We start from the raw sequence: 14,665 nt of genomic DNA, 5'->3' as shown, positions 1-14,665 counted from the left end.
GCTACCTCTTCTCCTCAGAGTGACATAGGCACTTGTCTGTACATTCTTCTCTGACTGTGGAGTCACCACAATTTCTGAATAAAGTTAGAAAAGTATAATTGGTTTGTCAGTAAAAACAGTCATCCTTCCATGCTATAGGTGTGCTAGAGGCTACAAAGTATGCACTTGGTGATTCTGATGTTCTTTTTCTCTGTCTACCAGGGGTGATTTGACAGAAGATAACATGGAAACAGAAAATGCAGCAGCTGCAGCTGCTGCTGCTTTTACAGCCTCCTCACAGCTCAAGGAAGCCGTGTTAGGTAGGAAACCCTATTGGCTGGAAAGATGTATTAGGTGGGAAGCCTGCCTTCTGCCTACTCTTGGTTGCAGAGATTGGACAGTCCAGAAATTGAGGTAGCAGCCAAGGCTAAGCAGGTTGTTCCCCAACATATAAGAGATCAGGTCCTGGATCTTCTTAAGGAGGAGGGTCACACTGTATCTGAAATAAGAACTACTTCTACCAGCCACTGATGGAAAAAAGAAAGAAGAGTCACCCTAAGTCTTGTAGCTTTGTCCTCTTTTGTATTTTGTTGTCTTGCTACAGTCTCCCCCCTGTTTCCTCTGACTACCAGTGAGTGATTGTAGGTGTTCTTTTAATATATATGAAACCTTGTGTCATCCAGATTAAAGAATTGGGATACCTAAGACTTGTTTCCCTAACAGTGTTTCAACTATGGCTTGATTTTGTCTTCTAACATGGTTCTTCAGTTGGGCATTGTTTAATGAGCTTATATTAATATTGTGGTTAATAGTTACTGATAACTAGTTAAGTCTGTTTTATGGATTCATTTGAAATTCTTCTTGGGATTGGTGGGAACCCCTACTCCTAGGCTCTGTTTCAGGCCTTCTTGGATCTCCTTTCAGTTTCAGGTTGGTGGCTATTTTCCACATTTATAGGAAATGCTTTGGAAAGTTTGTAACTCATTTTCTGTTTCTACTTTTTCTTGTCCATGTGTCTGTGAGAAGTGAAGATGGCTGAAGAGGGGGAGAACTTAGAGGCTGAAATTGTGTACCCCATCACTTGCGGAGACAGCAGAGCTAACCTCATTTGGAGGAAGTTTGTGTGCCCTGGCATCAATGTGAAATGTGTTCAGGTGAGGGTCAGGTGAGGCGCACACCTTTACCTGCACTTCCTCCTGTTTGGGGGTTGGGGGTAGCATCTGCCTACACTGGACACTGCTCTGGAGGCTGAATCTCATGGGCCTGGGGAGACAGGAGGCACAGCAGATAATCTCTGGGACTGATGAATGCAGCGAGGAAAAAAAAGCAGTAGTAATTTTGACTGAGCTGAGCAACAGAGACAGGTGAGTGAGAAGAAATACCTAATTTGGAGGATAAGTTTATGACAGTGTAATTCTTGTCATTTTTCTTATTTATATTAAGTACAATTATTTTGGTTAGGTATTTGGTAGAAGCTATGGCCTCTGAAGTGCAAGTGGCTTTGTTTGACAGACTGAGATGTGCTCTGAAGAGACTCCTTTAGTAGCTAGGGGATGTTGAGTGGGAAAGGTATTCTCTTTCTGGCAACATGGTAGGTTAGTACCTAAAATCATCTCTTATATTGAAACAGATCACTAAGATGTATTCATAAAGCTGGTTTAAATTTATTTATCCTATGTGCACCACATGCATACCTATTTCCTGAGGAGGCCAGAAGAGGGTATCAAATTCCCTAGAACTGGAGTTATGAATGGTTGTGATCTATTATGTGGGTTCTGGGAATTGAATGTAGGTCCTCTGCAAGGAAATAAGTATTCTCAACTGCTGAACCATCTCTCTGTCCCTCCACAAAGCTATTTTAAGGTAGAAAGTTAAAAGTTATCAGTCCCAAGACCTGAGTGTGGGTGAGTACACAGACAGAATGCTGAGTCTCGCTCTCGCTCAAGACATGGTCATCTCACTTTTCTCTGCTGGGTCAAGAAAGTGAAACCTGGGGTTCCTCATGGAATGTTTTAGTGGGGGGCTGGCCTCTAAGATTGGTGCTGATGAGATTCATGACATCGGCCCTCCGCTGTCCACCCTGAACAGAATGCTGGCTTCCAGGTTTTCCTGGTTTTCATGGCTTTCCAAGCAATGAAAGCAGAATCTTGCTCTTTAGAACATTGGCCTGTGGCAGTATGATTAGAACCTCCATCAGAGAAGAGTTTTAAGTAATTTCTGGCCTGACTTCTCCCCAAAATTGACAGAAATAGTTGAAAAGTCCTCTTTCAAGAAATCACCTTTACCTTTTATAATTTTTACAAAGTTCTAAGGAGGGAAAAAGAGTGCCTTGCATAGAAAGAAAATCAGAGCACTGGACACAGGGGACAAGGTGCCTTGGGTGAACATGTATAGGTACAGAATGAGCTCATAACTAGGATTACAGACATATACCACTGTACCCAGTTTTTTATGTTAGTACTGGGGATCCAAACAGATCCCTTATGTTTGTGCAGCAAGCACTTTACTGACTGAGCCATCTCCCAACTCTAAATAATTAAGCCTGAACATGAGTGAAACATAAGCTATTAGACAAAAAACAGACCTAGAAATGGATAGAATTAAAACCAAATATTTGAGGGATCAGTTTCAGAGATTAGACATAGCTGAAGAGGAGATTAGTGATTGGGAGAATAGAACCAAAGACTAAATCCAAAGCTCAGTTCATAGATATAAGAAAGTGGCAGGAGAAAGTAGGAGGAAAAGAGATGGCAAATCTGTCTGCAAGGAAGGAGGCCGAAGACTTCATAAGGAGGGAAAACTGCAGTCTGTCTTTTGAAAGACCTAAAGGATTCCCAGATAAACAGAAAGGCGCCCATCTGAAATAATTTAATGTTAAAATAAATAAAGTGGGCTGGAGCTCAGTGGCTGATGATTTGTTCAGCATGTACATGGCCTTGAGTTTAATCCTAGCATGACAAGAGAGAAACAAATAACAATTCTTGAGTAAAATAAGGTCCCCCTCACCCACCTTTTCAATTTATTGCATAAATGTGTGAAGTTAAAAAGCAGACTCCAGATTATGATATAAGCTGTGATACTTTAAAACTTGTGACACAAGACAGAAAGTAAATTCTACAACTTGCAAGGAAATCTTCATTTAGGCTTCCATGAGCTACAAGCATCTAAAGTATTTGTTTTCAGGATGAGAGATGGCTCAGTGGTTAGTTAAGAGCACTGACTGCTCTTCCAGAGGTCCTGAGTTCAGTTCCCAGCAACCACATAGTGGCTCACAACCATCTGTAATGGGATCTAATGCCCTCTTCTGGTGTGTCTGAATAGAGTGATAATATACTCACATAAATGAATAAATCTTTTTTTTTTTTTATTTGTTTTTAACCTTCCCAATGTTGCGTGCAACCCTTTAATGCAGTTCCTCATGTTGTGGTAACTCCCCACCATCACATTATTTTCATTGCTACTTTATGTAATTTTGCGACTGTTATAAATCATGATATGCAATCCCTGTGAAAGGGTTGTTTGACACCCCCCCCCCAAAGGAGTTGTGACTAGCAAGTTGAGAACAACTGCTCTAAAGTCTTTGAGCCTTCAGTTGATAATCCTTAGCCATTCCAATCTCTGCCAAAGAGCTGGCAAATGCTCTTGTACTGGCTACCCCATAGTTGAGTTACTTCGCTTGCATTCTGATGTTGAACTATAGTGTTATTTTAGGCAAATTCAATGCATATGCATGTGAGTCTACACACACACTTCTCTAGCAACCAAAAGACCCTAGATTCAGTCTCCAGTACTACCTAAAAAAAAACAAAAAACAAAAAAAACATATTTTGTGATCAGGAGATAGCTTGATAGCTTGGTTAGTAAAGGGTTTGCCATGCATGATTGAAAATCTGAGTTAAAATCCCTAGCACCCTCAGCAGGTTTGCTATGAGATTGTGTCTTCTAGTAATATCAAAAGCTACAGTTATAAAGTCTCACCTACATGACTCAAACATTATCTGAAAAAGGATGACACCAATGAACATACTAAACTGGATAGAGAAAATCCACAGAGCCTCCAACCATACACAAAGAATTGTAGGCTACTTAGGAAAACTGGGAGTGGGGGAGGTGATCTTCCCTAGAGAAGATCATGCCAATTAGTTGTCTATCACTGAAAACATATGTACAAGTAACAGTTTATGGACTGAACAGGTTATATTTAGATATATATATATAGACATATATGCATGCAATAATAATTTGTAGGAAAAGAGGCTATAAATTTGAAGAAGAACAGAGAAGGGTATATGGGAGAATTTGGAGAGAAGAAAGGGAATGGAGAAATACTGTAATTAACTTATAATTTTTTTTTTAAAGTCCTAGAACCATATTTTTTTTTTTAAGAAAACATCATGGTGCATACTGTCATTCCAACACTAAAGAGACAGAGACAGGAAAATCTATGGGGCTTGTGGCTAACTAGTCTTTCAAATTAGTGAGATCCAAGTTTGGCGAATGTCTTAGTTACTTTTTTATTGATGTGAAGAGATAACATAACCAGTGCAGTAGGGTGACTGTGAGCTTGAGACCAGCCTAGACTACATAGTAATTACCAAGCATACATAGCAAGATCCTATCTCAAACACAAATAAGCAAGTAAATAAACAATTACATAGAGGGGAATACTAACTACACAGTAATGCGCAGTGGCTAGTGTCCTTTAAAAGTCAAGGCATAATATGCTCAGGGCCCAGCATAGAGCTCGAAGACGAGAGATGGAGCGCACCATTATCCCACATGAGAGGAGGAAAGGAAAGGGGTAGCAAGCAGAATAGGTTCCTGGAACCAGAGCACCAGACGTGAACAGGCCAGGAAGGCAAGATCACATGAGCAGAGGTAATCACTTGCAGGATGAAAGGCTGGATGCTGGGCACTCCTGTGGTCTTCCAGTGCTGCTTTGATCAGCAGTGTGAAGAGAATTTCTGTTGGTTATCAGGGACTCAGGTACATCCCTCCTACCAGCAGATGGTCATGACAGTTGTGACCATGCTACCTGCAGAAACTGGTCCATCCAAACTTTATTTTAATTCTTTGGTTCTAGTCATTGCTTGCTTAAGAAAAATGAATAGTATGTTTTACTTTTCTACGCTTTCTGCCTTAGCAAACCATAGAACACTGTTGAGTCAAGAATGTGGTTCTCCTGACTTTGAGGTGGACATGTGTAAGCACTATGCAAGACAGAGCACTGTGCATTTTACATTTCTGTGGCTTCTTAGTGGGCTCGTCCAGACAAGGTATCATCCATTGGCAGGCTATATGCTTGTGTTTTGATTAATATCATGTTTTTCTGATATGATATGGGTGAATATCACTAAAGGAATAAGTTATCCATAAGAAAGAGATTTGCTGTGTTCTTTCTAGTATAAGAGTACATAAGCTCTCTTCTCTGCTGTGGTTTGACCCTCATCTCCTACATAATATACTTTTGTGGGGCGTAGCATGCCAAGAATCCGGTAGAGAACTGGCTACTGGGGATATTCCAATAGAGCACTATATCAGAGTGTTCTATACTGAGACCTGTGGCTGATAGAGCATGGTTGTCTTTCTTGCTGTGAACCTCTAGTGCAGGCTGGAGCAGGAAGGGAGAACAGGCTGTGCTGCAGTGTCACCAGGCCTGTGTCAGGCTGAGAAGGTCCTCTACTGTCACCAGGCCCGTGTCAGGCTGAGAAGGTCCTCTACTGTGTTTCTTTCTAGTATGATGAACATGTGATCAGCCCAAAGGAGTTTGTGCACCTGGCAGGGAAATCTACCTTGAAGGATTGGAAGAGAGCCATCCGGATGAATGGCATCATGCTCAGGTGGGCATCTGACGAGTCTGAGATGATGGGAGGGGTTTGTAGCCATTGCTTTTTCATTTGATTTTAGATTTGTGAAGATGGAGCATTTTAGTTGTTTATTTTAATTTCCACTAATTCTTTACTTGGTGGTAGTGGTGATGGTGATGTGTTTATAATTTGAATATGTCACTGTTAAAACTTAAGGATATAATCTGGTGTTTGTGCATAGATAAACATTTAGGCTTACTTTTTTAACAGCTCTTTATGCTACCCTTTACTTCTGTCTTTCATTAAAGTCCCTTGCAAAGTGCACAGGTACTTAGGACATGTCAGGCTCACTTTTTTTTATGACCCAGGAGCCATATCCATATCTATGTATCTGGAATTTAGCATGCTCTGTTAGGAGTATTGCAGCAGCCAGTGCCACCTCACTTCCTAAGCAGCCACTCCCTCGGTTATTCTGTTTTCTGTCAGAGTAGTCACAACTTAGCCTTAGAGAAATCAGCTCTGAATCCTTTCTCATAGCGCTCAGCCTTATATTTCCAAGATTCCCTGTTATCTAGGATATGTCTGATGGGATAGCTGTTGAGACCACAGTCTGAGGGAGGTATGTTAGAATTGTCTCAGGCCAGTACTGCCCATAGGCTAAGTATAGCTAGAGCCTCTGGCCTTCTGTTTATGGGTCATAATAGGCTTGCTGAAACTGGTCAAGTTTAATCCAAGACCTCAAAGAGACAAGAGGAAGTATTTAGAAGGCAAGACCCTGGTGGGTGAAAATAAGTGACTGTGGCTTTAGATATTATCTTCATTTAAGCTTTGAGCAACTCCCTTTCAGTCCTTCTAAAAGGTAAGGCTGTGTCCCTGGAAATGATTCCTACCTCTCTTCTTCAGTACCAAGCTAGTCACCACCTTTGTTAGCTGTGGGCCTGCTCCCTAGGTCCAAGCTCACAGTATAGATACTTGCTAGCTAGTGTTTTCATCTCCCTCATGTGGATAGAATGCTGTGTGGGTAGCCTGGGGTGGTGGTGCCATCTGTTCTGCTTTGTGCACAGTGAAAGTTGCAGCCCATCTTCTACCTCAGTGGAACCAGTTGGCAAGTTTGGCCCCTGCAGTTAGACAGTAGATGAGATATTTTTAGTTAGGTCTCACCTGAACTGCTCTGGCCTCTCTACAGGAAGATCATGGACTCTGGAGAGCTAGACTTCTACCAGCATGACAAGGTCTGCTCTAATACTTGCCGCAGCACGAAGATTGACCTTTCAGGGGCACGTGTATCCCTGAGCAGTCCTACATCCACAGAATACATCCCACTCACACCAGCTGCAGCTGATGGTAGGTGCACGAGGCTGTCAGTCTTGCAGGTCAATTGCAGCTATCCTGACCAGTCCTTTCTGGCTGCCATATACCTTGTCTGTTCTCTTCCACATGGGGCACTACAGTGTTAGGTCAGCCTTCTTTGTAGCCTTCCTGGAAGCACATGTGGGAATTTGTTGGTTTTGCTAATGGAGAATCTTTTGCCTGTTTGTTTTTTGGTTTGGTTTGTTTTTTTTTTTTTCTCAAGACAGGGTTTCTCTGTGTAGCCCTGGCTATACTGGAACTCACTCTGTAGGCCAGTTTGGCCTTGAACTTAGAGAGATCTGCCTGCTTCTGCCTCCTAACTGCTGGGATTAAAGGCATGTACCACTGCCACCTGTCTGCTCTTAGGGAGTCTTAAAACATTTCTGTTATTTTCTTTTTGTTGTTGTTGTTTTGTTTTGTTTTGTTTTCTGAGACAGGGTTTCTCTGTATAGCCCTGGCTGTCCTGGAACTCACTCTGTAGACCAGGCTGGCCTCGAACTCAGAAATCCGCCTGCCTCTGCCTCCCAAGTGCTGGGATTAAAGACGTGTGCCACCACCGCCCGGCTATTTTCATTTTAAAATAGTAATTCACATGTAGAAGGGTGTATATATAAAGAATGGTTATGGACGGCCTATGTCCCCAGGCCTGCTCTCTCCCACTCAAAGTTTGCCTGGATTGGAGATACATGTTCCTTGGTTCTTGGTGCTTTGAAAAACTGTCTTTTTTAGATCTCTTACTGGGACCTGGATGCAGGTCTTTCTTGCCATTTTGATTTTGGGTGACAATGTAGGACGTTCTTCTCTGTTGATATCTACCCTTCAGGGTTGTAGGAAGGCTGACTTTTATATCCCCTCTCCCCTCGTGGTTTTTTGGGGCAGAGTCTCTCTGTGTAGCCCCGGCTGTCCTGCAACTAGCCCAGTAGATCAGACTGACCTCGAACTCACAGAAATCTACCTACCTCTGCCTCCAAGTGTTGGGACTAAAAGCGTGCACTACTACCGCCCTGCAGTTTGCTAGAAATTTGTCCAGTTTTGAGAGAGAATTTTTGTAAGTGGAAGTGAGAATAAAGTTGGGATTTGAGCTCCTTGTTGTGTTATCTGGTGAAATTGAGCTGTTTTGTTTTTCTTGGCAGTGTCACTTAGCTATCATTCTACAGTGTTAAGCTGACATGTACTTCCAAATGATAGATTTATGACCTCTGTTTAACCAGGCCAATTGAACCTCATCTGGGGATGGGGAAGAATGAGGTCCTATGAGTTCTTCCTTTGTTCTTCAAAGTGCTTTGTTGTAGGCTAGTTGGTCAAGATTTGGCAGAGTCAGAGTTAGGGTTCAGCTCTTCTGACAGTGGTGCATTCTCCTCTTCAGAAGCCTAGGGTCATAGGTCAGAGACTGACTTTTGTTAGCTCTGTCCTTAGTCCATGTTTATGGTTTACCATGATCTGACAGTGTCTTTTGCTTAGCTCCTTTCTGGACCCAAAGCACCAGGTATAATAGGAGGTCAGGACAGAGCTCTTCTGGGGATACATTAAAACAAAAGGCAGTGTGTGGGGTGAGCAGTCCAGGTCTTGGTGGCTGACTTGGCTTCCCTTATTAAAATTAGTCACAGCCCTTCAGAGGCTAGTGAGGTGTTTTAAGTATACTCGGAGTTAGCTAAACTATGGTATTTGGTGGACAAATATATTAAATGCATTTTCAACCTTATAACGTTTCCAACTGATGATGTGTTTGTCAGTGTTTAGCTACATCATGACTGGAAGAACATCTGTTAGTTTATTCTTGCAAGCCTTAGTGAAATGTTAACCAGCATACCAACTTCATGGAATTATTTTGTAGGTCTCATGCAAAAAAAAGAAATGTATACAATAGCTTTTACAGTAAATAGTCAATAAATAGTGGTTCCCGAGAAAAAGAACATTGAGTGTCGGTGACTGTCAGCCAGGGCAAATAGGAGCTGCTAGTGTCATCTCCTGACAGAATAAGAAGGCTTTCTGAACCCTCTAATCAAGGCTGTAGTGCCTTAGAAAGATAGAATTGGGGTTAGGACTTAGCTTTTCTGGTTATTTAGTTTTTAGCTTAGGGTTTCTTTCTTTCTTTCTTTCTTTCTTTCTTTCTTTCTTTCTTTCTTTCTTTCTTTCTTTCTTTTTTTTATTTATATGTAAGTACACTGTAGCTGTCTTCAGACACTCCAGAAGAGGGAGTCAGATCTCCTTACGGATGGTTGTGAGCCACTATGTGGTTGCTGGGATTTGAACTGCGGACCTTCGGAAGAGCAGTTGGGTGCTCTTACCCACTGAGCCATCTCACCAGCCCTAGTTAGGATTTCAGTGAGTCTCTGGCTTTAATATCATATGTGTAAGGAGAAGTGTTTCTGTTCAGTTGATTTCATGCATACATGACTCACAAGTATTACAGCATTGAGGAGTGGAAAGTTTCTGGAATATGTCTGCTTCTGGGTCTGCCTCTGTGCTCGATCTGTGTATGAAGCCTTGCTCAGAACTGCAGAGCTTCCAATTACTATATGGTTACTATATGCTATACGGTCGAGTTTGTAGTATCAGCAATGGGCTTGGTAATGTACTAGAATGGATGGTTTATCTCTCTTTTAATATAAAAGGATTGTTCTGGCATCAGTCAAATTTAGATGAGGTAAGAGTGACCCATAGGGCAGAGAGAGAGGCAAGGTGGGCAGAGACCTAGCTCCCCGGGCCTATTTCCTTCCCAAGGCTCAGTTGCAGGGACTTGCACATAGAACAAGAGAAGCAAAATGTTGGGAGCTGCTGAAGTTGAATGATAGCTCAGAGGGTGTTTTTCTGTTCTTTGTGTGTTTAAAGACATCTGTGATTGAAAATAAACTCACTGTGAAGTAGAGAAGTACTTTTTATGAAGTAGAGAATTACTAGTGTATTGTGCTTATCGGTTCTGTGAAAATGGGTGACAGGATTCAGATGGAACCTTAGAAGGATTCTTAGGACTTAAAGCTCTGGGGGCTGTAATGTAGAGCAACACTCACCCACAACTCTGCCTTACCTGCAGTGAATGGCTCACCTGCCACCATCACCATAGAGACCTGTGAGGACCCTGGTGACTGGACCACAACCATTGGAGGTATATTTTCTCAGCTTCTCAGGATTATGGGTGGGCCCGTGGCTGGAACTATCTACCCATGATCTGATCCTAGCTGGGTTTAGGATCCAACCACTGACATGCTAGGTTTGTGGGCTATAATATGAAACTCGATGCTTTATGTGCTGACCTTCTGAGGTGATGTCCTTTACTGCTTCCTGTTGTTAGTTACTCTATTCATTGATTTGTATCCTGTCTACCTGTCTCTTTCTCCATCATAGATGACACATTTGCATTCTGGCGGGGATTAAAGGATGCGGGCTTACTGGATGAAGTCATACAGGAATTTCAACAGGAGCTAGAGGAAACCATGAAAGGCCTGCAGCAGCGAGTGCAGGACCCACCCCTGCAGCTCCGAGGTAAGAGGGCCTGTTTCTCCCTCCCGCTAGCCCCAGGCCCTGCTGTGTGGCTGGGATGGAATCCGAACCTGAACACAGGACCCTATTGTGCTGAGGGGCGTTGTCAGTAGGAGAATCTTTAGAGTTGGCTCCTTCCATAAGAGGTCCATCAGGAGCCAGCCCAGCACTGGAGTTCAGGAACTCTAGGAGTAGCCTAGATTTTTACTAAGTGTTGGTGTTGTCCCTTTCAGATGCTGTCCTCCTCAACAACATCGTGCAAAACTTTGGCATGCTGGATCTGGTGAAGAAGGTACTGGCCAGCCACAAGTGTCAGATGGATCGTTCCCGGGAACAGTATGCACGGGACCTGGCAGGTATGCCCAGCAGCAGTGTGGGGTTTGAGGAGCTGTAGGCTCAGCTCTCTAGTTGTGTCTCCACATACTTTTTTGAGACATGGCTGCATAGGTGAACTTTTCATTTGAGGACTAAGAAGTCAGAACAACACTAGACATCATACATAGAAAAATCAGTAAAACTCCAGTGGCTGTGGTCTGACCCTGTCAGTTCAGAAAGCACAGGTCACTGTTTGTTACCTTTTTGTGATGAACCAAGTTATTTAATTTAAAGGACTAGGACAGGGAAATGGAAAAAACACCTGCTCCAGCCAGAGCTGGATTGTCCTGTGGTGTTAGTGTATTAGTAATAAACTTTCCCTAGTGATTGCACTTAATTGTATGCCCTTCATATGACTGTGTGTGTGTGTGTGTGTGTGTGTGTGTGTGTGTGTAATAGGCATTTTGGTTGCTTTGGTCTAACAACTTTCATGTGAAAGTCACTATAACACATTGGTGCTGAGGAGAAGGTTTTTCTTATAGCACTTCCACTTTGGAACTGGAGCCTTGGGTCATCCTGAGGGCCATTAAGGGACCCACTGCTGCCAACCTTGCCAACCTTTGGCCAGCAGCCCTCTAGTCATCTGGGTGCTGTTGGTCTATAATCTGCTCACTGATTGTACATGTCTGCATTTTCCTCGTGAGAATACTATCTGTCCCCATCCCTGTTGTCTGTGGTGATGCTGTGTGTCTCCTGCAGCCCTGGAGCAGCAGTGTGATGAACATCGCCGCCGTGCCAAGGAGCTGAAGCACAAGTCCCAGCACCTCAGCAATGTGCTCATGACGCTGACCCCGGTTCCATTGCCATCCCCTATGAAGCGGCCCCGTCTCGCCCGGGCTACATCTGGACCAGCTGCTATGGCTTCCCAGGTGCTCACACAGTCTGCACAGATTGCTTTGAGTCCAGGAATGCCTGTGTCCCAGTTGACCAGTGTGCCACTGGGCAAAGTAGTATCTACACTGCCCTCCACTGTCCTGGGCAAGGGCTCTCCTCAAGCTGCCCCAGCCAGTTCACCGGCCTCCCCACTGCTCGGAGGCTACACAGTTCTGGCCTCCTCTGGCTCTACCTTCCCCAACGCAGTCGAGATCCATCCGGACACTTCCAGCCTCACAGTTTTGAGCACAGCCGCCATGCAGGATGGCAGCACAGTACTGAAGGTAGTCAGCCCCTTGCAGCTGCTCACCCTGCCTGGCCTGGGACCCACCCTACAGAATGTGGCTCAGGCATCACCTGCAGGCAGCACCATTGTGACAATGCCTACAGCAACTGCCACTGGACCTGAGGAGCACACGGCCACTATTGAGGTGGCTGCTGTAGCAGAGGACCATGAGCAGAAGTAGCTGGCAGGGAGGGTAAAATCCTTCCAAGATGGGCTGGCTGCCTCTCCTCAGGCCACTGCAGGCAGAGGCCACTACGGACACAGGCCACAGGGCTGGCTCAGCACAAGCAGGTCTGATGGGCTGAACCAAAGAGAGGATTGCCGGATGAATCAAGAGAAGAAAAGGGGGCAGAATGTTGCCAGCAACCTGGAAAATCTGTCTTCAACATATAAACTTCCTCCCCTTTTTTTGTGGGAAATACTCTTTTCCATCTGTTGCTTATTAATCCTGTTTACACATTGGGCCTTGAGCAGGAACCAGAGGGTCACTGACCAGGAGGAGGCCTGGGTGCTTCTGGTACAGCTACAGAGCCAGCACCAGAGCCCAGCTAATTATAGGTCCTAGTGCCTGCACCCCCATGGGGCTGAGCCTGCTGGGACATTATTGACACATGTCTTAGGCAGCATGCCTGAGTGTGGAAGCCATAGATCCTATGGATTTGGTCTCTTCCCACAGTTCTCTGTTGGTTCAGTATGGCCAGTGTCCATGTTCCTTCGCTGGTGGGAACATGCCCTGGGGATAAATGCAGACCCCAGTCAGGACCCCATCCCCACCCCACAGGCACTCAGGTGGTGAAGGGGTCTCATGGACCTGGCATGTTCTAGACCCCTTTGCACATGGGCTGCAGGTGTTTTTAAGTGAATTGCTTAGTAGCCTTCTAGGGAAAAATCAAATTTATAGTGTTTTCAACCAAAACAATGTTGAGTGCCTAGGCTCCTAAGTCAGTTCTAGGAGGGACCCAGGGCACCAATATATACACACCTAGCCAGGTGCTAGAGGTCTTAAGTAGTGTCTTTCCCTGAGACAAAGCTCTGGAAGATTCTTGTGGAGGTATGCCTGAGACTTGGAATAGTTTAAATGACTCTCTGTGTGCAGCTGGCACTTGTACTCCCCTATGGTTGCCACCCCCCGCCCCGCCCCCCAATCTCTCCCTCTCCTGGAGGTGGAGCTAGGCCTCTCTGGCCAATACTCAGTGTCTCTATCCTGAGAGCTCCGGGGTATGTAAGGCTGTTTAGAGTGGTGGGTTGGTCAGCTGGAAGACAGGATCCAAAATGTTCCATGGAAGGCTGTCTTTAGGCTGTTGGGCCTGTGCTAGGGGCTACCTAGGCAAGAGTTTTTGGAGCCAAACAATTCAGGGAACAAAGTTTTGGCCTCTTGGTAAAGGATGTCCTGGGATAGTCCTAAGTTGTCTCTTGAATCTCCTGTTCTGTCAATTGAAGGCTTTCCTTTCAAGGGCCCCACAGCAGGAAGGGCCACTGTCCCATTTCACTGCTTTGAAGGCTACCTTGTCCTTCCATCCATGCATCCCCTCGAGTGCCCAGATTGCTTTTACACCATTGCTGTGACTGGGCCCTTCCCTGCCCCTGCTCTCACCCCATGTCATGCTACTGAGGTTCTTGTTTTCCCTCTGTTCCATCACTGTTCACTGTGGCCACGAATCAGCTGGGTTTAGCAGATGTTTACCTGTTTATGTATATACTCCTTTTTAAAAACTTGTTTTATTTTTTCATTGAGTTTCAAGTCCTGTTATATGCAGCTGTGTGACTTTAGGGGCATTGGGAGGACCAGCAGGGTGGGTACTTCCTTGAAGTCCCTGCTCTACAAGCTCAGACTAGATTAATGTCACAAATAAAACCTTCCTGCCCTAGGAACCAAGAGTCTTTCCTTGGCACAAGCCCCAGATGTCATTTGCTTTGGGGGATGTGGGCCAGTTCCCTTTCTTCATAAGAGCAAGGTTGAAACATTTTTGGCCCTTGCCCCTTAGAGCATGGAGGTACTGGAAGGTGAAATTTATTTCAGAGCCATACGAAAATAATTCTCAAATCAGCTTCAGAATTAGTTCATAGCACTCCTTCCCAGTATCCTCAGAGGCTGTCTACAGCCTACCCTCCAAGGCAGCTTCTAGCAGGACAGAGAAGGACCAATAGTCCCGTCTGCATGGAACCCTCAGTTCTGGGAGAGGAAGTGTTATCACTGCCCCACCACCTGTTAGTACCTGCCTCTCTGGTTCCTACTGACTTCTATTGCTGTGTTCCCTGCTTGTTGGGCCATTTAGGACCCAGGAAGGAAGGTCTTCCCCCTCCACATGCAAACACGGGTGCTTGTGGCTGCTTTCAGTTTGGTTTTCTGAAAAGATAGGACAGGATTTGGTTTTGCAGAGGGTGCAAGCTCCTTTCCATGCCTGCCCAGGAGGCACGCAGAAGGGCAAGTTTGAGTTCTTTGAGTTCTACTTTGTATGTGTTTAGCAAGTATCTGCTTGGTACTTTGATTTAAAATAAAAACACTTTTATAATT

At 44.5% G+C, this 14,665-nt stretch overlaps 1 protein-coding gene across 8 annotated transcripts in view; it reads left to right on the top strand.

The window, feature by feature from the left end:
- Positions 1 to 14,665, top strand: part of Gmeb2 (glucocorticoid modulatory element binding protein 2) — a 36,658-nt gene extending 21,993 nt beyond the window's left edge. For 4 of the 8 annotated variants that reach the window (XM_006500603.2, XM_006500604.2, XM_006500602.2 and 1 more), the window contains exons 3-10: positions 202 to 299; positions 1,006 to 1,133; positions 5,716 to 5,819; positions 6,973 to 7,130; positions 10,171 to 10,242; positions 10,482 to 10,619; positions 10,850 to 10,972; positions 11,691 to 14,665. In XM_006500603.2, the coding sequence (XP_006500666.1) occupies positions 202 to 299; positions 1,006 to 1,133; positions 5,716 to 5,819; positions 6,973 to 7,130; positions 10,171 to 10,242; positions 10,482 to 10,619; positions 10,850 to 10,972; positions 11,691 to 12,331 (1,462 nt within the window). In that variant the 3' untranslated portion in view covers positions 12,332 to 14,665. Of the gene's footprint in view, positions 1 to 201; positions 300 to 1,005; positions 1,145 to 5,715; positions 5,820 to 6,972; positions 7,131 to 10,170; positions 10,243 to 10,481; positions 10,620 to 10,849; positions 10,973 to 11,690 lie in introns of all 8 variants that reach the window. The other 4 variants (XM_006500606.3, XM_011239938.2, XM_011239937.2 and 1 more) reach the window with 4 other exon arrangements.

This window comes from Mus musculus, chromosome 2 (assembly GCF_000001635.26).
Source record: "Mus musculus strain C57BL/6J chromosome 2, GRCm38.p6 C57BL/6J".
Classification (NCBI taxonomy): Eukaryota; Metazoa; Chordata; class Mammalia; order Rodentia; family Muridae; genus Mus; species Mus musculus.
This window is presented reverse-complemented; position numbering and strand designations above follow the sequence as displayed.